General features: G+C 53.0%; 1 protein-coding gene across 4 annotated transcripts in view; it reads right to left on the bottom strand.

The window, feature by feature from the left end:
* GABA-B-R3 (gamma-aminobutyric acid type B receptor subunit 3) overlaps nt 1-15,922 on the bottom strand; it is a 39,264-nt gene extending 23,342 nt beyond the window's left edge. For all 4 annotated transcript variants that reach the window (XM_076370440.1, XM_076370441.1, XM_076370442.1 and 1 more), the window contains exons 1-2: nt 14,855-15,922; nt 9,045-10,525 (exon numbers count right to left, since the gene is read on the bottom strand). In XM_076370440.1, the coding sequence (XP_076226555.1) occupies nt 9,045-10,469 (1,425 nt within the window). In that variant the 5' untranslated portion in view covers nt 10,470-10,525; nt 14,855-15,922. The remainder of the gene's footprint in view (nt 1-9,044; nt 10,526-14,854) is intronic.
* Between the last annotated feature and the right edge of the window lie 8,297 nt (nt 15,923-24,219).

Raw genomic sequence — 24,219 nt, 5'->3', positions numbered from 1 at the left:
GACGCGGTAAATGTCGAAACTCGATATTTCGCGGAGCGGTTGACATTTAGCTGCTCGACGGCTCGGATTACGTCCATGGAACGTTGGTTACGTTCATGGGACACCATGATTCTCGGTGACGTCTAATATCGCGGCTGCCTAAATGTTACCCCGACGGTGACGCGCAAACCAGTTCACTTTTAGAGCTCGTTAAATCCCATTCGGACGCTCCGCGAACCACTTAACGCGGCCGCGTGGCTAGGGAATGATGGCCGAGGGAGAAAAATTGCATCAAAGCGGTGTGTTCTCATTAAACGTTTGCTCGCGTGGGCGTGCGCCGGCGTCTCTCGCGGACACCTCGGAACAGGGAACATCATTTTTCATTTCCTGAAGGATTACCCTAACGCGGCGAACGAACGAGTCGCGCGCACTCGCCCGCCCGTATTCCTGGAGCTCGTATTCCTTCCGCTCTATTTTTTCGACCGATTCCGAAATCAATTTCAGATGACTTCGCCAGCACGTCGTCGCCGGGGAAGCTTTTTCATTTCCCTTCCACGGGAGAGATACGCGTGTTATATCGCGTCCCCGGGACTTCGTTGCTCTTATTATCCGCGCGTCGTTTATTTTGCCGTGACACCGACGCGTTCATCTGTTTCTCGTCCCGCCACGGTGGTCCCCCGGCGCTGAAAGTTTCGCGATGTCCAACGGATTGCTGATCGCGCGCGGGAAGCCTTCCCCGATATCAACTCTGGCCGCTGGTTAACTACCCGCGACGAATCAATTCCGAATGCGCGGTCGATCGTCACGTATTCGCGTGATTGTCGCGTCGTCCTCGCTCGCCGCGCGTTACGGCATCCTCGAAAAATTAACGGCCGGATCGATCGCCCGTAATCGCGCGCCTCCTCGCGAATATTCGCGAAACACGGAGACGCCGCGGCGAATGTATCGCGACTATTTGCAATAGCCGCGCTCGGCGCGACGGGAATGAGAGATCGGGAGGAATGATGGAGCGCTTAAGCGACCGATACAAACGAGCAGCATATTTTTCGCGCGCTGACCTCGTCTTCCGGCCCTATTCTCGCCGTTCCTCTTTATCTAGTGAAAATGCAGATAACACACAATATCGTGGTCGTTTGTCAACTGTCGCGGAGCCCCGGAACCCGCCGTAGACGCTTCCTTTTCCACTTGTTCCGCGTCTGCTCCGAGAGGATAGATACCTCGGCGCAACGTCGAAGGAGGAACGCTTTTGAAAGGGATCAAACTGGCCAAGGCGAGTGCACGTTAAATGGACGAGTTACTCGGAGGTAATTGGAAAACGCGGAACGCCGCGCCTGTAACCCGATTCATCTGTCTCCATTCCGCTTTGTCCGTCGCCGATGACTGGCGTTCACAGAGACAAAGCGGGCCCCAATGGAAACCGATGAATAACTTCGCCGATAAGATGCTTCTGTCTTATTCAATCTCCTCCAGCGTTTTAACCGCTGCCGGCCTACGCTCGCCGAGACACCGCTGGACGAGTTTCCGCGGCGAGCTCCACTATTGCTTCCCGTGAATTCAATTTCCCAGCCGAAAATGCTCGTTAACGAGATCAGACCCGCGCCCCTCTCGGCGATATTGCAGGACGTTCGGCTGGGAAAGGATTGCCCGATCTCGGCTCTCGAACGGGAGAGCAGTATCACAAAGAAAAGCAATATACGAGCGACGAATCCGAAAGGGAAGACGGGAGATTCGAAATCGGGCCGGCGATGCTCGATTTATTATTTGACGAGTGGCTGCCAGACACTTGACCGTCCTCTTCTACTTTGACGTAGAACAAGGCTCGCCGAAGCCGCGCCGAAGGCCCTCGACGCCGGGCTACCTGTGTATCATTTCAAGTCCCCCCACCCACGTTCCCATCGAACACCTCCCCTTCGGCGCGCCCTTTTAAAGGGCCAGCCGCGAAACAAAACTGACAATTTCGCCGGGTCACCCACCGCTCGGGGAAGAAGCGAGCAATCAATCTCGAGGACAGCCCGTGGGATCGAGGCGGCTTGTTTCGGTGTAGCTTAACGCCGACAAGGCCGGTTTATTGCGAGCCTCGAAATTAACGCGGTCGTTTTTGGGAAATTTTAAGAAGCGGGTCGTGCGTGCGCCTCCCTGGCCTCTTTTCATCTCTCGATCGGCTCGGAAATGAATGGCCGGATCGACTGGAAAGTGCTTTAACGGCAAACGCCGAGGATCCCGGGGGAAGAACGGAGGCGAAAGGAGACCGACGATCGGACGCAGACTAGAGGGAAGCGCGCTGAAAATTGTCGCAGCGTCCCCTGTAATTGTTCCCGGATTTACCGGATTGGAGGGACACCTTTTTGATTCAGAAACGGCCTTTCACTCGCCGTCTCTTCGTTTGTAATCCGAGCGAATTGATTTTCCTCGCGTTCGGCTGCGGGTCACTCGGATCGATAATACGGCCGTGGTCTCGAGACCCTGCTCCGGGGATCGATTCGGACCCGGCCGGCCCGTTTCCTAATTACCGGACGTACGTGGTAGATTACCGAGCCAGACGACTCGGATTTATTCGACGCGCTGGATCCACGGGAATGTACCGTTCAACGGAGTAATGGCTCGTAGAGATTACCCGGGCTGTAATTGTTGAAGTTACAAGGAAGACGTGCAGCCGGCAAAAACGGGGCGACCGTCGGGGCTTTGATTATCCCGTAAATTTGTCGCTTTATATGCCGTCGGAGCCGCGACGTGGAAATCTCCGGCCCGTGAAAGCAGTGTGCAGAGAGGGTGCTTCGGGACGAAGGAGAGAGAGTGAGAGAGAGAGAGAGAGAGAGGCGAACATGCTCGGAGCTCGACGGTGAGCCAAGTCCACGCGCCGCTCCGTAGCAGGCAATTAATCAAAATTTCTCCTTTCCGATCCCAGATTGTCACGCGAAACGTACCCTTTCATCGGAGTGCTTCGGCCCGCGACCGGAATATCGATTATGAAAATGTCCAATTTTCCTCGATTGAACCCCGAGCGTTCGCCTTTCAATTACTTCCGAAGTGGGGCCGCGCGTGATTGGCGTCGCGTCGAAAAATCGCCGTCTTTATTCGGAGCGGTTCAACTTTCAAAATTAACCGCGATTCGTTCCCGAGCACGACGCCGCTCGGTCGCCGGGATTCGGTGTGCCGCGCACGTATTACCCACACCGCTCACCGAAAGTTAGGTTCGCTCGCGGGGATCCGCCACGGGAAAAACGGTCCGCGATAACGCCGCGGAATGCGGTTCTGGCGGACTTATCTCGCGGGATGCGCGCTAGGATAAACGATGGCAAATAGTTTTTATCGGGGCGCGGCCGATTCGTTCGAGCGTTTCCATTTACAAGCGGCAGAGGCGGTTTACGATGCGCTCTCGCGTAGAGACGCCGCTCTCGCGGATCCCCGTTTTTTCAAAGTTCTCGAAAACCCTTTGCCTCGGCCGATTGAAGGAGATTATTGCCGGCGGCCGCCGGGAGCCTCGGTAGATCCGCCGCCTATTTTTTTGCATCCGCGGTTTAATTGGACCGTCGCTGATAGCGACGCGCTTTTTAGGGTAACCCACGTTTCGAAACAGGTTCCCACTTTAATCTGCGCGCCCACCGGGACTTAGCGTTCCTTTCTGTCCCGCGTCCCGAACCTTGCCGGGCGAAAGGAAAATTTATATTCCGGGGAACGCGAGCGGCGGGGGGTGGGTCCGCGAGGCGCATAATAGAATTAAACGCGGTGCCCATTCCTTAATTGCGTTTCGAGGTATCGCGGACCCCTGCGGGAGGCCTCCCTCTCCGATGCAATTCTCATTCGATGGAACCGGGGACGCGGCTATTATCGAATACATCGGATTTCAACTGGAAGTAGTCGCGCCGGTTTCACGCGAACGCGCCGGTCCGTTGGAACTTTGGTTCAGCAGCGCGATCCGCGTGGCTGCTCGGAGACGGGCGGATATTCTCCTCGGTTAACGCGTTAAGTGCCACGGAATCTTGAGTGTTTTACTAATTCTTTAAATAGCGAGATAAGTAGGACTGATTATTTATTATTTGGCGTCATAATTGTTACGCTAGAGACGACTCTCTTCGAAAATTCTCACTGACGTCTTTCATACATTGACAATCTTGTTGCATTACACCTATTCGACTGTTTCGAAATGTATCACTCTATATAGAATGATCAACAAAAGAAATTAGTGTACATATGAGCGTAAAATATGTGAACTCAAAATTCATCGTACGAGACTTTGCCAAATCTCGTTCATTTCCAGCGCAAGTGGTTAACTCCTTGTCCCACGAGCAAGACTCGTGGTGAAGGTTTTCAACAAATATGTATATTAGTGAGTTCATTCGAATTCAAAGTAAATGTTATTCCTCTGTAATCAACTATTATACTTAACACTATGCCGTCTGGTCACACCACGTTGGTATCGCGTGCGAAGCTATCGAAATTTTATGAAAACGGAGGGACAGGATTGAGAACTGTCGAAATTAGTAAAACTTGACGTTCGATGATCTCCCGAAAACCTTGAGGAAACCCGGGCGAAATGGTCCAAACGAGTTCTACTGGCGCCAAACAAAAGATTCCCGATTACGCTCGCGGACGGTGTTAAAAGAAACTATACGCGTAACATATGCTTCGAATTTTCCTCTTTCTCCAATAAATGATTAACGACAAAGTATCCGTATCGATCACTCGAGAAAGAAATCACAGGCCAAGTGGTTAAGGGTAGAAATGATCCGAGTAAATTCGCAATGATAGTGAACTGGTTTCCCGGTGTACGCGGGAAGCATTTCAACCGGGGACAACGACGTTCCATTCCCCGCGCTTTTCAACGTCCACCGGCGACTGCCGGGAAAAGGAGCGGGGCTCTGTTATCGTATCACGGGCCATGCAAATTTTCGAGGAACGCAAACACATTAACGTCGAATATTCAGGGATCAACGGGGGAGCGTTTCGTTTGATAAGCGGCTCTGTTTCCCGGCGCGCGCGCGGGGGGTGGGAGGGGGTCGCGCGCGGCTCGGAAGAAAGAGGACGGAATGGAAGCGTGGAAACGGTCCTGCGAGGAAATCCCTATTTCTCGAATGCCCGTGGAGGACCGGCATCTTGCCGAGAAGTTCGCTCGCGCGGGATTGGTTCAATTACGAATGGCCTACGGCCGTTCCACGCTCCCGATTCCATTTCCAGCCGGGCACTCGTATTCATAGGTGAGCCACGCAGACGGCCGGGCTGGGCACACAGCCAACCGAAAAGACGTGAAACAGGCTCACGCACTAGGCCGAGTTCGCCGAAGACACATAAAAGCCACGTGACGCTCCGGGCCCGCGTTTAATGAGACCGCTGTTCTCGCCCCCGTCAGGAGAGAAAAAGGGAGCGACCGCGAACTCTCGAACTGGGAAACAATCGGTACCCCCGGCCCGCTACTGGCACGCCAGAAACCTTTCTAATCTCGTACCGGTGCGTGTTACGTCGTGTTACAATAGCCGGCTACATCGACTCTTGCTGTTGCGAGACTGTTAAGCCTTTGCGGACGAAGATTCTTTGAAATGTAAACCTTTGACAGATGAGACTAGATTACTTCTAATCTCAAATTAAATTATCACTAATATCTTGGCCGGGTATTTCTGATTCTTTGAAAAGCACAAAGTCTTCAACAGATGATGCTAGATTATTTTTAATCTCGAATTAAATTATTACTAGTCTCTTGGTGTTCGAGCAATTCTGATTCTTTCAAATGTAAAGCTTCAATAGATGAAGCTAGATTATTTTTAATCTCAAATTAAATTATCACTAATATCTTGTCCGAGTAATTCTGATTCTTTGAAATTTAAACCTTTAACAGATGAAGCTAGATTATTTTTAATCTCGAATTAAATTATTACTAATCTCTTATCCGAGTAATTGTGATTCTTTGAAATGCAAACCTTTAACAGATGAAGCTAGATTATATATTAATTACTTAAATAAAAGCGAAAACAGAAACTATATGCTAATAAATTGCTCCAAGTATTAAATCATTTGTCTGCGACTTAGTCTTCGAATATAAACATTTCATCTCGTCGAACTCTCGACATTCGTCTGTAAAGGGTTGAAACCTGACGCGGTCAATCGCGCTGATAGCTGAAAGTAGACCCCTCGTGTGTTCTCTCGATGATCCCTCTGCACGTATCATTTGGTGCTTTCGAATAGCCCTTCGGTTCGACTGGACTGAAGTTTGGGTACTTCAGCTTCGGGAGACGAATCGAAAGGGCGGGGAAAATTCCGATTGTCGAGAACAAAAGATTAGCTTGATACGTAAAATCAACGCTGACAGCTAAAAGCAGAGGAATATTTCCTGATCTGCATACGACTTCCGGGGCAACAGACGAAACACTGGATAAGGTATAACCTAGTAGAAATTTAACAAATTTATTAATTTTTACTTGCACAGCTAGCTAGCTTCATGTCTTCACTGCGATATTCCTTTTACGATCGAGGATCTCTATTCGTCAGAACTACGGTTTGCGAGGATCAAAACACTATCTGTGCGGATGAAGTATGAAGAAATTCCCTTTCGAGATCTACCAATGAAATTCCTATTTACTGAAACACTGGAAGTCGCTGGGAAAGTTCATTATCTCCGTCCTGCCGGAAAACCGATTCGGCAGTCCTACAACGTTCGAGCAGTTCACAGCGTAAACTCTACTACCCCACCGCAATCTATTTTCTTTCTATAGTCTGTAATTTATCATTCAATTTTTCCAATATCCTAGTTTCAAATAAACTATACAGTGCACTAGAATATCGTTGATCATCGAAACATTCTTAACCCCTAGCACTCCAGGTTGTTTTGTAATGTATCAGCAACTGCAACTAATTTTTATAGTATTCCCAGCGAAAATTACAAATGCTATAACATTTCTTCGATCTTCTATTTTCCTTCATAGCACAGAATTAATGTGCGGAGAATCGAATAATTTTAGGGTAGTTTTAAGATTCATTAAAATATATATTATAACTGGTGCAATATCGTAGCCTACAGAGTTCAAAGTGTTAACACCTTAACAAGTAACGAGGACCGTCCACCAAAATTCCATTTCCGTGTCCCGCGAAAGAATACGAGAGCTTCCCGATGGAAACGGGACGCCCTAATTACACGTTCCTTTTCCGCCGTGTTACTCGCGGGGTGAGGCGAGGGGGAAACGATTCTTCTACTTGTTGAATTAACACCGCCGTCCACGGCGTCCGGAGAACCTCATGATTTCACAGTTGGAAAGGGTCGCGGGAAGATCATTAATTCTACCCTGTGCATTGTGCGGACGTCATCGGTTGCGCGGAACGGGCACGGAATTCTCAAACACCTTGTACCGAGCTCGCGCGCTATTCGTCTTGCTCCTTCGACCTTTCACAGAGGAGGCGACGCTGGTGGAAAGTTTCGAGGGTGGAAGCTGTTTCGTATTCGATTCGCGTTTATTTGTAACCGCGGGCACGTTGCCTGTCGGTTCGAAAAGAGTGATTCGCGCGAATTAAAGGGTTGCCCACCCCCTACTTGTTGAGTTAATTCGTTCCTTTGTTCCGTCCGCGATCCGATCCCCGCGCAACGAGGGGCGCGCGTTCCTTCCGACGGAGATCGCGGGATTTCGCAGCGGCGCACGATGTAGCTTTCGCCGTTCGCTCTCTCCGCGGCTTTTTTCTCTCCGGCCCGTTGTTTTCCGTTCGCCTGAAAACAGGCGTCCCCAAACAGTCCGTGTTATTTTTAATTCGAGAACGGGACGCCGGAGAGGCCGGAAATGATCGCGGCGGCCAACAAAATTTCTCCCCGTGCTCCGTTCCCCCGTTTCCCAGGGCTCTCTGTTTTTTTCGAAAGGCCAATGCACGCCGAAAGTAAGACCGGAGCGCGCGCTGTTCCGATCAAACATTGGACGAGCGATTTAATTGCTCCCGGTGGAATTGCATGTTTTCGAGTGAACCGACGACTCTCGTTATACGGTTATCGACAGCGCGTTGACGTGGAATCAAGGAGTGGCAGTTGACAGGAACTAAGAGGAAAAACAGTTTAACGCCGAATACTCCCGGTACGCGGCCGAGACGGAGAGATAACGAGGTACGCGCGCGGAATGGGCCGCGCCGCGTTATAATTCGGTGATAATGTAATCCAACGCTCATTTCGTATTTATCCCCGTTCGCGAGCGTGCGCGCGCGGGGCCGCTCCTTTGCGAATTAAAGGGCGCGTCGCGACCGAAACAGCTGGGAATGAAATTTTAAACGGGCGTAATTTGCAAATTCGCGCGCAGCTAATTTAGAAGTGAAATTCCGACCCGTATAGCTCCCGCCGCGGCCCCGCCGGGAGCGCGCCGTCGAAAATATTCCGCCGCGGGGGAAAAGAAGCAGCATCGACGGAGGAACGACGCGTAGTTCGAGGATCGCGCGACACACGTTCTCCTATGTAAATACGCAGCTAATATCGGGATCTCGTTTCGCGGAGAAATTTCCGGGCGTCATCGAGGAACTGTCGCGTTCCTCGACTACTCGATACATTCGCGAAATAGCTGGGTCCGACCAGGACAGATCACGAATAACGAGAGCGCTTCAGCTCGCGGTTTCGTTCCGTCACCTCGCCCGACTGTCAGACGATATGCCGAAGCCGCTCCGCGCGAACGTGCAATATTTCGCGGTCGCCTGCGGTCGCAGTCGAAGGACCGATCGCGCGTGCATCTGGCAGTGTCCGAATCGAGGGATCGCTTTCAACCATCGCACGGTGGTCCGTTTCGGTAATCCAGCACGAAACTTCCAATTGATATATAACTCAAAACAAAACAGAAGCTACTTTTCCTTAAAAGGTAAATTTAATCGTAAACGTTGTCCTCATATCGTAACCATAGATTCTATTTGACAATGGTGTTGACCTCTCTTATCAAACTGTGTTATCACAAAATGAAAATAACGCACGTTCAAGTGGAAGAATGATTCGTGACCGAAAGAGTTAAGGAACTTATTAATTCTATCGAACTCATTAAAATTCATTGTTCACATCATTTCATCATTTCATTGTTCACATCCAAAGGACGACAAAGTAAACATTTGCAGAAATTCCTCACCTTGGTATCGTTGTAAATCAGGCGCAGCCTGAACTTGGAGAGGATGTTCATCTTGTTCACGTGCTCGACGGCCAAAATGGCCGCCTGCAGCTCGCTGGGCCCTTCGGGTCTAGGCTCCAGTCCGCGCGTCATCTCGAACAGGCCTAGGATCGTTATGTTTATCTTCTCGCTCTGGGAATCCTCCCTGACGGTAGTCGCCGCCGTCGTCGACGTCGACGTCGGGTGCTCCGTGACCGTCGTGACCCGTTTCTCCTCCGGCGAAGGCTTGCCGCCGGCGATGTTCGAGGATCGTCGACCGGACGACGCGCCCGGCAGCCAGAAGTCATCGGTGTCGTTCATGTTCTCGCTCGCCTCGACGGTTTCCTGCCTCCGCTCCTCCTCCGTGATCTCGTCGACTTTGCGGTGCCGGTTCAGGACGTCCCTGCCGGGGCTCTTGGGCAAGTCCGGCGACAGCGTCGACGGGAACGCGAACGCAGTGGTCTCCGGGACCGGGTCCACCTTCGGCGGGCCGAAGTGTCTCCTGTCGAACTTTTCCACTTGAGGAACCACCGGAGGCTTGTACGTGACTTTTATGGGGAACTTCTGAGAGCCCTCGAAGCCGGTGAACGGCTCCTCCTCGCTTCCGTCGGAAGGCGGCGACGGGTCGCCATCTATTTCCGTCGAATTAACTGCGCCCCCGGTCTCGTTGTTCCCGGCCGGCTTAGGATTATCCGTCACGGTATCGGATCTGTTCCGTCCGACGGAGCCGGGGTCGCCGAAGAATTCCGCGGCGCAGCCGGCGCAATCGGAAAGCGATCCATTCAGCCCGAGGGAATTCGCGGCGGCTTCCGATTCGGCGTCTCTGCCGAAGTTCCTCTTCGCTCTGTGCCCGGTGTGTTTCTTGGCAAAGGAGCTCGCGCTCGCGACGGTCGACGATATCGCGCCGTCGGTTCTCCCGTCCTCCTCCCGGCGAAATTTCCGTCTCTCGTGTCGTTTGCGGGTGTCGCGACGACTGCTCGCGTCGAACGGCGAGCCCTCGAGCGAGTCCACGCGAGGCTCGTTCGAGTTCTCGCGTCTCCTCGCGACTGGTTCCTCGCGTTCTTTGGTTCCCCTTTGCGAGGGTCGATCGCCGTCGTGAACTCGGAGGCTCCCCGGTCGGTCCGACGAGCCGGGAACTCGGTTTTGACTCAGACCGCGTTGCGGCCACTCGCGATAATCAGCCGGGCCCCTTTGCCGGTGGTTCCTTTCAGCGACGTCATCGGGACGCGGAAACGCTGGGAAGTCATGACTCTGTGGCCCCGCGCTTTCACCGCAGGCCAGGACGCTGCGAACGGAGACCAGGCCGAGGAGAAGGAGGATCAGGTTGCGAGGAAGATGAAGGGTCTCGAAGGATGAGAATGGCAGGAGGAGACGAGAGAGATCGCGGCGCGTGCGGACGCGCGTCATAATCAGTCGCCGTCGTTGTTCCGACGACTCAAGGCGTCATCCCGGCTTCTCCTCATCTGTAACACAAGAACACGGCTGTACGGCGAGCTTTGGAACGGCGATCGACCGCGCGCGGTGTAACGCTGAGACTAACCGACGTATTAAACGAGACCGAGGCTGCGGTGGAAATTCCGAGTGGCGTGCTCCGCCGCGGTTTTAAACTGTTTTCGAAAGTGCATGAACAATTTACGAGCAGGCCGGCACGTTAACCGAGTTCTTTTCCAGCCGGAATCGCTCGTGGGGAGCGTGCCAGCCTCGCATACGCGTCGAACGACGAGCCATTAGGGCCACGAGCGTCGGAACGATTTCTCGATTCCGCTAGATTCCGTCTTTCGGCGAGATCTATCATGGCGACGCGACGCGACGGGCGTCGCGCACTCGGCCGCACTCCCCTTTATTGCGATTAACGAACATCGCTCCGTCAGGTGTACCCGCGACGCGGAAACTACCAGCATCCGTCACCTTGAACGGGAACTGGAACTGAAACGGGAACGGGAAGGAGACAAATACGCTCCCGACGAGCCGTATCACTGTTCCGTTCCGCGGCCGGCGGAACCGGGGGCGCAATCTGCTTAATGTAACGTCGTAGAAACGGGAGCACGTGGCAAGAATCGCACGGGATACGTTAACGAGCTCGATGCTGCCCGTCATTGTACCGTTGCTAAAACTTCTGACCTTGTTCCGAACGAGCGCCGCTCGCGACGGCGGCGATTAGAAACAACGAGATTTAGTTTATTCGCTTCTTCCCTCCTCCCTGTTACGTAACCGCGCGCTCGCTCGCTCGCTCGCCCTTCTGGACCGACGCACGGCCGGCTCGCCGGCAATCATTCCCTCCGACGTTTTAACGTAATTGTCTTTCTAACGACTAGCGCGGCCTGCCTTTCCGAGGAACAGCATCCGCAAACGTCAATTGCACATCGCTCCGCCTACCTTCTGTCACGCACGGGAACGCAAATGGAATTCGAATAACCCGTTCGATCGGAACATTCCCCTACGGATCCGAACGGTGATTCTCGAATCTCGTCGCGTCGATTTCTTACGTTCCACCCGTCCCTAATTCAGGAACCGCGAAACAGCCCCCGGCTGCGCCGCCCCTTCGCGCGACACCGTGGAAACCTGCGACGTTTGCGTTCAATTATCGCGTAAGAAAGCCGACGTAATGGTGATAATAACAACAGCAATAATCCTCGCGCCGCGAGCGAGAATGTTTGACGGCCGGGCGCACGTCCCGTGGAAATTCCTCGAAAAACAGACCGTCGTTTCGCGTCGGGATTCGCGTCCGCGGCGACACGGATTTAATCTGCGTCCCCGGTAATTGCGTCGCCTCGCCTGCGAGTTTACAGCTTTTCGGGAATTGAAGAAACTCCCCTGACAAATGAAATTCCGCCCCGGAGCCGACCTGGCCGTTCGGTCCGCCGGCCTTTAAGCAGCGAACGCGCTGGCCGACGCGTTCCTCGAGCGTTCTTAGCGGACGTGACGCGATCCAAATGGATATTATAAACCAGCGCGACCCGCTGTCGATACCTGTAAGTCGGATCCCCGGGTATCGACGTTTTCATTGTCTCGGGACCGAGGCTCGCGCCCCTTCCGCCTCTCGGTTTCGTATAATCCCACCTACCGTTTTATTTCTGGCTCCTCGAATCGAATAGGGGGTGGGTCGGAGCACGACGCGCGACACTTCCGATAGACGCTCGGTCCACAGAGGAGGCCCGTGTCCGAGTCTAGCACGAGGGTAGACCTCTCGACACCCTGACCTAACCCACCGGCGAAAACCGTGCCTCGATACAACACACACACACACACACCCCCTTTGAGCGGACACCGTCGAAGAAAGGGACCGACGTCTAATCGCGGCGTCAAAGAGTTCATCGGCGAAACTAAAAATACGTCGCGTCGGGGACCCCGTAACGGACGCTTTGACTTCGTTTCTCGCGCCGGCGACGTATCCAATTACGCGAAAGAATGCGAGAGCAGTTTAATAAAGGTACGGGCCGGCAGGATGCTTGATCCTCGATTCGGGTCCGTCCGCCGCGAAAGATCCACCGGTTGCTCGCGGCGACGGCGAGGGCGGCGTTCCGCTTTCAATAATACCGTAGCGACGACGAACCCATCGGGAGAGTCGTCGTTTAAGGGAATCGAGCCATTCCAGAAGTTTCCCGGGCTCGACGGCGGAAATAAGTTTCTGCTCGAGAACCCGTGTCGCCGATGGATCGCGCGCGCGCGACCCGCCGCGATTGCTTTCCGCGCGTCTGGAGAACTGAATTTCCCCGGGTCCCCCGAGTATCGGGACAAGAATTACTACTTTCGGATTCATGCATCTCGTATGCGTGCTCGGTATGGATTCTGGACGTTCCGTCGCCGGGAGCCTCGCGTTCTGCGAAAATCCGTTATCGCGGAGTTTCCCTTTTGCCCGCCGGTCGGGCCCCGGCGAAACGCGGCACCTTTGTCGCGGTCCGAGGAATTCCCTTGTCGCCTCGGCCAATTGCTGGGTCGCCGGGAAAAGATCGAAGGAACTACGCGGAGAGACCCTCGGACCGTGTTCCGCGAGTGTAATCTCCGTTCGCCGTCCTCGAGGCGCAACCCCCGCGCCCGACCGCGGAGCCGTCCAGCGGATTTCTGAATTTCGACCGGCGTGTCGCGGCTGCTTATGAAAATTCACGAGGCGAGGGTCGAGAAGCGCGATATAGGATAACAATGTGTCTTGCGTAACCAGAATAGCTGGGTCTCCGGGGCAACCGGCGCGCAGAGTGGCCGGGTCGAAGCCGAGACACGGGCAAGAAGGCGAATCTCCGTACGCTCGGCTCGGGAGATTCAGCGGAAAGTTCATTAAGCGATTTTTACCGAACTTTCCCGCTGATTGCGGTTTCTTTCGGCTCGCCGTTGGCCCTCGGGAAGTTCGCCTCGCCGCGTTTCGACGCTTCAGCCGGCGGTCGTTACGTAAAGTTCGCTCCTCGGCGAATGCCCTGTAATTGCGCGTAAATCATCGCCGCGCTCCCGGTTCCTTAAGCAGCCGAATACGGATTTGTACGGTGCAGGGGAGGGGGGATGGGTTCAGCGCAACAAAGCTGCAATTAAACCGTGCGATTCAACTCCGAGCGAAGAATTTCCATCAAGCCGTCTCCCTTTTCAGCTCCCCGAGATCGCTCCGATCGCGATAAACTGCTAGATTGCGCGTTCGATCAAGTCTCGCGAAATCCTGCGAACGATTATAGAGTTTCGTGACAAATTTCGTCGGCGACGGACAGGCTGAAGGGCCTGTGCGGCGCGGCAACTCCGCGGCAACTTCCATAGATCGCTTCCGCGTAATGAAACTGCGCGACTCGAAATGCCGGGACACCGATTACCCGTTGATTGTCCGTCTCCCGAGACGGTTCAAGATTGGATCCGCGTCTACTGCGAATTAACGTTCGAGATAATGAAAACGGATGGCACGGTCGCGGAGCGGAGACGCCGGGTCGCGGCGAGTTCAGCGGCGATCCCCCCATTCTTCCGCGGCGAACCGACCCACTCTCATTGTACGCGGACGGAACAGGAAGCCCCGCGATTCGCGACTCGCGTTTAACTCCATCGATTGCATTTATTAGAACTAATGGGAGAGACGGAGGGTCGCAGCAGCCTTAAAAGCTCGCTCGGTCTCTCCTCATTTGTTTGTCCGCCCCGTCGATGTAATCGTTTTATCATTATCGGAGAGCGATCGGGGAAAGGATGAGATCGATCACGCGGCCCGGGGGGTGGGGCGGCGGCGAGAAGACGGGTAGCTTCGCAGGAAGCGATTCGAATGCGAGCATAACCCCGTGGAAAATTGAAATCGAGTGCGAGCCGCGCCGCGCCGCGTCGGTTGGCTAGGAGAAAAGCGATATCTTCTGGCGACAGCCGCCGAGACAAAAGAAGTACGGCGGATTCTTGAAACTGTCGCTGAACCGGAGATTATACGGCCCGGGAGAAGTCTTTTTAAGTCTGCGCGCGATATCAGAAGCGTCCTGACCTTCATAACTACTCCTTTATGAAAGTTGGCTCGCGACGCACCGTAAACTCGGGGTATTTCCTTTAAAAGGATAAACGGGACAACGAATAACGACGGAGGTACTCCCGTTGTTTCTCGTGCCCGGTCGTACCGAACTTCTCGAGCTTGATATCGGTCGGTCTCGTTTCTCGATAACCCGAGGCTGCCGTTACATTATTCGCTGCTTCTGCCCGGGCAGCTTGCATCGTACATCGGTGTCCGCGGCGGAGCCATCGAATATCGGTCAGCGGGAACTCGTCGAAATTAGTCGCGGAAAAGTTCTCGCCGATGGTATTCGGCGTTCGCCGCGGGCGGAAAGGGGACGCGAAAGGGCGCGAATTACCGTAAAGCGGAGCAACATCGCCTCGGACGCCGCATTTTTCTTGAGTGCAGCGGGAAGCCGTAATCGAAGTCGACGGTCGTCCAGGGCAGCTTCTTGGATAACGTCTCCCCAGCGATTCCTCGGCCGCTCGAACCAATTTATTTCTGTTGCCTCGATTCCCCGGCAGACGCGTCACTTCTCAAAGGATCATTCCTGGGAGCGATACCCGACGCACAGGGTCCTCTCGGACACCTACGTTGTTTGCTCTCGTCCCGTCGACTTTTTTCGCCGGGGCTGCGCTCCCGTAACCGATACTCGTATCGACATGTGTCGTCAGAATCCCGCTCCCCGCATCGCTCTAAAAACTATTTGTACTTTTTCCGAGCGAACGTCCATTACACGGACCCCCGAATGATTGTCTTTGGGCGGCCGCGTCGCCTCTTCACGTCCAGCCGCGTGGATCCGACCGCTGTCCGCGCGGTCTTCACGCGTCCTTCGACGTCGCACCCCGCACGAGCGTTACCTCACGATCGCATCCGAAAGTTTCGAGGATCGAGGATCGACCGCGGGCACCGCGCGATCCCATCATTCGCCTTTTCCCGCTGGAATACCGCTCGCTGTCCGCATCTTTCATCGACGATCCATTGCTCGTCGAACCGATTGAAACCCCTCCGCAACAACCAGTTGCAAAACTGTCTCGCAGGTTTTCGCAGGAACGTCGAGGAATCTCGTCGAATTTCGCTGGAGTCCTCCGGATCTTTTCGATCAGGGGTTTCGTGGAGGAGATTCGCTGGTTGCCGCGTCGTGTCGGTTGTATTTTCAGGATTGCGACGCGTCCGTGATGGCAATCGCCGTGGAGAGCGTCGGGTGGCGTCGCGTCGGAGCAACCGCGTCGCGTGCTGGCGGTCCGCGCACTGTTGGCTCCGTGAAATTCTGCTAGCCCCGTCTTCCACAGGAGTTCTCGCGACAACCAGACTCGGGAATGCGCAGTCGCTCGTCGCTCTTGCATTTTCCCTCGAGAACGTGGACACCTCTCGTGTGTTCCCTCGATGATCCCTCTTCCCGTATCGTTCGGCGCTTTCGAATACCCTTTCGGTTCGACTGGACCGAAGCCTGGGCACTTCAATTTCGAGAGACGAATCGAAGAGGCGGTGGGGCACGATTGCGGTGACGCGGCGACCCTTGTCGGGAACAAAAGATCAGGAGGACGCGACCGGAACGAAAGCGAGGAAAGCGGCGGAGCTACCCTGGCGGGACACCTACCGATTTCTTTTATTTTCGATCCTTTTCACGCGTCCCCGTGCTTCTTTGCCACGTTTCCCGGGCGAAGCTGGTTTAGAGCGCCTCAAAGGGACAGTTTTCGATCGTTCGGGAAGCATCAGCGCGCAATCTCGCGCGGAAAAAGCCCGATTCGGCGAACGGGTTCGATGGAGACCGATACGCAGAAACAAGTTCGCCGGATTCCGGTCTCGCTAACAAATTCGAACGGCGACGGCGCGGCAGTTGCTCGGCTCGGTTTCGCGGGATCGTTCTCTTTGCGCGTTAACGGAACGACATAGGCGTCTACTTCGTTAACGAATCGTCGGACAAATTGCGAGCCTGGGAACTTCCGCAATATCCGTTCGGTGGCGTTTTCGGTTCACCCGTATCGATGCGTATTTATATGCAAATGAACGGACATCGATGGCTTCGGGGGAAAGTAGATCGAATAAATTACGTTATTCTGCACTGGGAACACAATTTCCGCGCGTCTTGCCCGCGGACAAGCTTGGAAATGTTCGCGACTGTGACGGTCAAGCACGTAAGTATATTATCAGTCGACTGCCGGCCGCTTAATGCTCGCTAATAACGTTACAAATTTCAATCGGTCGCCCGTTTTACGGGCGGGCCGAAATAATTTCATCGGCGCGGCGGACGGGCCGATGGCGGAATTTTAATTTGAAATTACAGTTCCGCGCCGCCGGCCGGGCCGTGATATTTTACGCTGGCCGTTCGGTCAACGGGCGAAAATAATCTGCGGACGGAACATTCCCGGAAACTGCTCCAAGTTTCTCCGAACAATCGAGCCCGCCGCGTCCCGGCCGCGCGCCGCGATTTCGAAAGCGCAGTAAATTTTCAATCGCCCGTTAATTATCGGTAACACCTGTTCGGGTTCGCCGTTCAGCCGGCCGCCCGATAAATCTGAGGGCTCGGACTGCTGTTGCGGAACGCTCGAGTCCTCGAGGCTCTCGACCTTAACGGCTGAATCTTGGAGGCTTAAAGTTCTGCAAAACTCGAGCATTCGGAGCGCTAAGACCGAAGCTTAAAGAGCGTCGAAGGCTTCAGCTTTTACAGCTGAAGGCTCGACCCTTCAAAGCTTGAGTCCTCTAAGCTACAGATTCCAGTCGTGAAGCTCGGACCTCATTCTTACAACACTATTGACTGATATACGATTGTGACGGATTTCGGACGATTGTTCGAGCGTTCGAAGCTCTGAGATCGGTGCTTGAAGAGCGTCGGAGTCGTCAACTTTTACAGCTGAAGACTCGAGCCTACAGAACTCGAGTCCTCTAAGCTACAGCTTCTAGACGCAAGGCTAGAGATTCTTTGTTACATTAGTACTACTGACCGATATGCGGTCGTCACGGATTTCGGACGATTGTTCGAGCATTCGAAGCTCTGAGATCGGAGCTTGAAGACCGTCGGAGTCGTCAACTTTTACAGCTGAAGGCTCGAGCCTACAGAGCTCGAGTCCTTGTGGCTACAGCTTCTAGATGCAAGGGTATGGACTCTTTATTGCAACACTACTACTGACCAATATGCGATCGGCACGGATTTCGGAGGATTGTTCGAGCATTCGAGGCTCTGAGATCGGAGCTTGAAGACCGTCGGAGTCGTCAACTTTTACAGCTGAAGGCTCGAGCGTCCACAGCTCGAGTCCTCTAAGCTACAGCTTCCACACGCAAGGCTGGAGATTCTTTATTACAACACTACTACTGACCGATATGAGATCATCACGGATTTCGAACGATTGCTTTGCGCATCGTGGCCCGCACTCTCCTCGCTGTAATCCGAGCGGGATCTCGTCGGATTTCGTTAATGCACGCTGTCCAAGAAACTGAAACCCGAGCGAGCCGCGTCCTCTTTAGACTAATCCTCTGCGATTCGATCTCCAGCCGCGCGCATTCTCCAGACACGGTAAGACAGTGACCTTACTTCATAGTCGTCCAGCGTGTTCCTCCGTTTCCCATGGCAGCGCGGTATCATTTCTGGGGATTTTCCAGGGGTTACCGGAAGTACAAAGCGGCCGGCGGAGTCAGAGGACGATGGTCTTTGTGTCGGAGACTGGCCACTGGCTCGGCGCAGTTCCAATTTGCTTTGCCAGCTCGCACGCGTCATCTATCCAAGAGAGAGGCCGTCGATCAGTTGCTTAATTAGATTACCTGGACGTCGCCGGTGATAGCTATCAATACAAAATGACGAAACGGCCGCGGAATTTGCGCGTGGCCGACTAAATTGCGAATGCGTCCACTGATGGATCGTATTGGATCGAAGATCGGTAACTCGAGAAGAATCGCTGCGTGCGAGCGTGCATTGTTCCGAGGGAAAGTGTCTCGCTCGGTGGGATGTTTGAAATTTCAGTGGGACGACGGTATTGTACGAGAGTGCGCGCCGTGAATGATAAAAATTCTACAAAGATCCGTCGCAGAGCAGCCGGTCGAGTTTATTAAATGTCGTCGAGTGTCCGCGATGTGATCCACCGGTGGCTCGACTGTATTACCGGGGGCGTTGCAAAGGGAACGCAGCTGTCATTTTTCTTTGTCGCGGCCAGGCCGCGAAGACGTTGCCTCGAGTAGGCGAATCAATTTCTGCTCGTAACAAGTTTTCCCCGCGATTGTCTCGGAAGAGAAGTAACGGCACCTGCAGCTGGGATAGATTAATATTTAACGCCTTGGTTTGTTGCCACTTGATTACCAACTGCAACGCAAAGGGCAGCCGGAAAAGCGAGGGGAAGAAAGCCAAGAAATTGTAGCGCGAGCGGAAAGTAAGAAACGGGGAAGCGCAGCGTTTAAATAGGTCTTACGTCCGTAATGTTTGTACTTATTGTCTGTAACATACTATCAACATTTTGTCTGACATGATTTTAAATGAATTATAGTTCACTGAAATAGCCTTGTATCATTGAGACATTAACACGTTCAGCGTCATGAAAGTCCGTTTCTCCGTAGAGCTATTCTTTCATAGCAAAGAAAAGAAGGAACAATTATTATTTGGCTTTATAATTCTTGCGTTACATTATTATCAACTTACTCACGTTATTAATCCTTAGGATTCCAGATGGTTTTATAATTTATCAGCAACTGCAACTAATTTTTATAGTATCTAAGCTATAACATTTCTTAGATCTTTTATTTTCCTTAATGCAAAATTTGGATATGTGAAAAATGTAACAGTAGGGTAGTTCTTTTGAGGTTCATTAAAATATTTAATATTATTCCTGGTGCAGTATTGTAGCCTACAGAGTTCAAAGGGTTAAACATCATTCGACATCGGTTATCTTGCAAGTCACGATTATTAACCTTTAAATGCTTGATGTATCTAAATTCGGTAAATTTGATTGTAAACGTTCTCACATCATCACAACCATAGAATCTATTTAACAATGACGTCGACCGCTGTTATCAAATTGTGTTATCACAAAATAAAACTAAAGACTAACATTCAAATGGACGCAGGAGAGAATAATTCGTGATAGAAAGAATTAACCAGTTAACTGTGCTTGACGAGTACACACGTCATTGTAAAGCTTGACACGATACTAACTCTTTCATGATTTTTTTATTTTTTCACATGTAATTCTTCTTTGTTTCGCTTTGACCTTTCATTAAATATACTCTACGTTCATTCGTCCTGCGCTCGACGAGTACACGCTCCATTTTTCGATTTTATTGCGAGAACGACAGGTTTCTCCAACTAAATTCCACAGTTAACACATTGAACGCCAGCTAAATTTCAGCTACTAAAAACGCGAGCGTTGGCGATTATATCGATACATTTTTAAACATCGATTAAACCAAAATTTCAAACTCACGGAAGAGAATAAGGAATTCGATTTTGTAAATTTTACTTTGAATTTGTGTTATACATATCTAAAACGTACATGAACGTAGGATTAGCGATTAAACGATAGACTAAAAATCACGCATTATCGCGGGCCCACTGACATGTTAACACCTAACCGAACGCGTTGATACCTTAACCCTTTCACGACGGGTGCCGCGTATATACGGCAGCCACTTTTTGGTCCACAGAGGCTGACGCCGCTTATATACGGCAGTCATTTATTACTTTACAGCGGCTGACGCCGTCTAGATACGGCAGTCACTTATTGGTTCTATTATATTATTATTTAATTTCAATAGCGAACTCAAAATAAAGCTATAAATACATTGGTGGCGAATGGTTCACTCGCGCTTTCGCGAACGACGACAAAGTATGGTCAGTCGCGCCGTCGCGAAAAGTGGCAAAGTACGGTCAGTCGCACTGCTGCTAAAAGTAGCGAAGAACGGTACAGGTGCGTCGTCGCGAAAGGGTTAACAAGTAACAAGAAACGTTCAAGTCGAAGGTAAAACGCCGAAGAACAAGGTGTAAGCGAAGGAAAGCCTCGGCGTATCGAATGGCGCATTAACGGGGGGGAATGGCGCTAACGGGCGTAGCGTCGGGGAAGTCGGAAAAGTTCAATTGGAAACGCCGCGAATTTCAATCGTTTCGCACGTGCGGCGGAAAGTTTCGAGGTTCCCTCTGCATCGGAAGCGCCGTCAGGGACTCCGTTCTTTCCCGCAGCTTTCTTTGAGCATCACGCCTCGCGGGTTATTACACCGACACCCGGGGGAGCAGCTAGCCGGCGTGTACAAAAGCCTGATCAGAAAGTTTCGGTGGTATTAACGGTCTTTGACGACGGTGAATGAATCATGAGCCCGTGATGGGGGGGCGGGGGGGCGTAATCTCCTTAACGAGTCGAGGTCGAGGAAATTGTACGAGAGCGGGCTGGGAGCCGACGACGTCGGTTGCCCGAGAAATTAAATACCGTTTCTGCGTAACGCGAAAAATAAGTCTTGGCGGCTGTAACGTTGTTACGAAAAGGGAATGCCGCGCGCTCAATTAAGCCCCATTCCGACGTAAATCTCGTTTTTGCAGGGGCAATTCCCGGCCGGATTCATCGACGAAGATCGCGTCGGAGGGAAGAAACTCTCGATGGACCGTGTTTCGACTGGAAATCTCGTCGCTCGTCGCCGAACGCGGCACGAGGAAAAAAACTCGTCGCCATTTACCGGGAATTTTTCGTCGTGCCATCTTCGCCCGCGTTGCCTGTATTGGGCGGTTCGTTCGCGAGTTAACGATTATCAAAGATAAGAGCGAACAGCTAGGTCGCGCCTGCAGTTCCGCGCTGTAAGATGGCGGCTAAAATTGTTAGATTACGAGTCCGGTCCCCTATGAACTTGGGAAATTATGGAGAGCTCGTCGAGCAGTTTCCAAGGGACTTCCTGGTAACGAGTCCCTTCCTGCCCACCCCCCGCGCGGTATCGTTAAATGTTTCCTCCTCGAGGATTCGATTATATTCGTCCGAGTAATGCCCGCCGTTTTCACGATTCGCTGCGATTCGCGGAATTGGATCGGCGACGGCAAACGAGCCACCGGGACGGCGGATTCTTTCAGCTCGTCGCGGCCGCGGATCAAAGCTGATTCGATTTTCCAATTTCCGGAGCCGCGCGGTCTTTGTGCGGCGCGCACGGGCGGACAAAAAAGTCTCGAACGCCCAACTTTGGGCGACCGCCGTAAACGTTTCCGCGCTCGCGATCGTCTGCGCGGGGAAAAACGCGGCGTGATTCAATCTCCCCGCCGCGGCGTCGTCGTTAATATTCCCTTTTGTCCCGCGTATTCCGTGATTCCCCCGCTCAAACGGATCGTGCCGCACGGAATTGAACAAAGTGGAATAGGTAAACGATACACGAACCCCGAAGATTTATCGCGACGCCGTCTAATTCGCTCGAACGGTCTCCGCGGCACGTAAGCGCGCCGGTTCCCCGGGAACCCCCGTTGTTCCTCGGCAGTTCGGTGTTCCTTTGGTCTGGCTGCACGCTCAATGAAAATCCTCGCAGCGCTCTCTCCTCCTACGGAAGCATCTTTCCGCTGGAATAAAATTACCCTCGATCATGGCGCGTCCTAGCCGGTCCTCTCCGCTCGCAGCGTCTCCGGCGAGCTCTTCTCCTCGCCGCGTCGGTCAATTAACTCTCCGGCGATGCAGCATTTTCTCCAAGGTTTTCAGAAACTTCATCCGATTACCCGCTGCAGTTCGGATCGGTAATTGTTGCGTCGACTCCGAGGGACGACCCGGGCGCCGTTGAAAGGCTGCGTCTTCCACGGGTTAATTGACGGGAACTTTAGGGAATACTCGAAAGTTGCGAGTCACGTGAGAACAATTCGACATTTTGCCGCGTGTTTTCAGTGAAAACATCTTCCCCGCTGGTCGCAGCGACGCGGAGAAAGGATGAAACGTTCGAATCGGAAGTACGGAATAAGCTCCGAGTGTTTCTTCTCCGAGAAAGGTTGACCGTGCATTAATCATGTATACCTGCTACGCTCCGCGGACGAGTATCGGTGTAATTTATTGCTTATCACGCGTAGCGTGAATTAGAGCATGCTAGATGCAGATAGCGGCCGACGACGGCGCACGCATTGCACGCGCCTAATGCAGAAACGGTATTGTAACGGCAACAATACCCTTACCCGGAAGACCGTGTGGATACGCGATAACCGACGACCACCTACGGAAAATGCATTTATTCACGGCTGCCGGCGGATAAGTCCCCGAGGAATGCCGGACCTCTCGCCTGCTCCGTCGGAGCAGCGTTACACGGTAAAGGCGTAGCTTAGCTGGTTAGCTGAGAAGCCTGATGCCGGCTAATGAAAATATACAAGATGTTTCGGAACCGGTGCCACGGGATAGAAGATTGATTGCACTGACAACGATGGAGCGGAAGAAAATAGCTAGCAGTCGAATGATTCGATTTATTCCGAACAGTTCCATCCTCCTTCGTTAACTTAATTCCGCGTGTATCGGGCAGTGATCTCTGCCGTTCCGTTTTAGCACCCTCTCCGGAGCAGCTCTCGAACTCTCATCCCGTACCCAGGGCGTTAGGTAAATCGAGGGCTCGCTGTCTTTGTGAGTTAAGAAGTTTCGAGGGGAAATTCGGAACGCAAACCGGCGCTATCGGTCCGTTATTATCAATTCATCGATGTAATTGGGGGAACGTGACTTTTCGCAACCTCGTTTCCGAATTAACCTCCCGAAGATTCCCACCTGCAGCCGGGCGGGCGCTCGAGTCGAAAGTTTTCAACAGGCTCGATCGATCTTCGATACTCGTCGTGTACGGACGCCGGGAAACTTCGTGAATAACTGAGAGCCGGCGAAACGAAAGGAACGAGTACACCGGAGAACAGCGGCGCCTTTAATTACGCGTCCCGTCGCAGCGCGGCGTCGCGCCGTGGGAGGAAATTGAAAAATTTAAGTCGATCGGAGAAGTTCGGGCGCGCCGCGATCGACGAAAATTGAATTCGCCCGTCGGACGTGCCGGCGTTCGCCGCCGGAAGAGGAGGAGCCCCGGCGGGGGATTTCCGGATGTCCTCGAGACCCGGTGTCTTCGTGGCCTACCGAACGTCGAATCCCAGGCGGCCGAGACGCGCGAAGAAATAGGTGAAGAACGCCGGGGAAAGCGAGACTGGATGACGGAGAGTACTGTACGACTGACGTCGCGGCGGAAGACGAGGAACGCCGGCTGGACGGAGGACGCGAGGAAGAAGGAACGAACGGACACTCGAGCTTTGGCTGACGTCGCTTTACGTGCCGGCATAATGGCCCTTGTCTTCGCCGCAGTTCCGAGTTCTATTCAGGCTCGGGGCGAGTCGCCAGCCGCCGTGCAACAGCGACGCGATTCTTAAATCTACTTAGGGGAAACCCGACTTCTTTCCCGCCGTTCCCGTTCCGCGGCGACGCCTATTGTGCGGGCCGTCTTCGTCGCCGGCGTCGCGGGCGGAGGCAGCGCGAGGAGCGCCGTTGCCAGCGGTGTTTTGCCTAACGTCGTTTAATCGAATTTACCGTCGCCGGTGTACACATCGGGGATAAAGGCAAAGGAAGATTAATGGTCCGGGACAGGCGGTTGTTCAAGTATTCACGCCCAGATCGCTTTTGTTTCCCGTAACTACCATGTTTGTGCTCGTTAAACCGATTTGCTAGTTCGCGGCCGAACAATGGAGGATCGCGTTACGCCCGCGACAATATGATGCAAATCTGCAGCAGCACCGACAGCGGCGGCACCGTCGCGCGTGCATCGGCGTCGCCGATTATT

Source organism: Nomia melanderi, chromosome 9 (genome assembly GCF_051020985.1).
Source record: "Nomia melanderi isolate GNS246 chromosome 9, iyNomMela1, whole genome shotgun sequence".
Lineage (NCBI taxonomy): Eukaryota > Metazoa > Arthropoda > Insecta > Hymenoptera > Halictidae > Nomia > Nomia melanderi.
The sequence above is the reverse complement of the archived record's forward strand: the minus strand, read 5'-3'. Positions and strand labels throughout refer to the sequence as shown.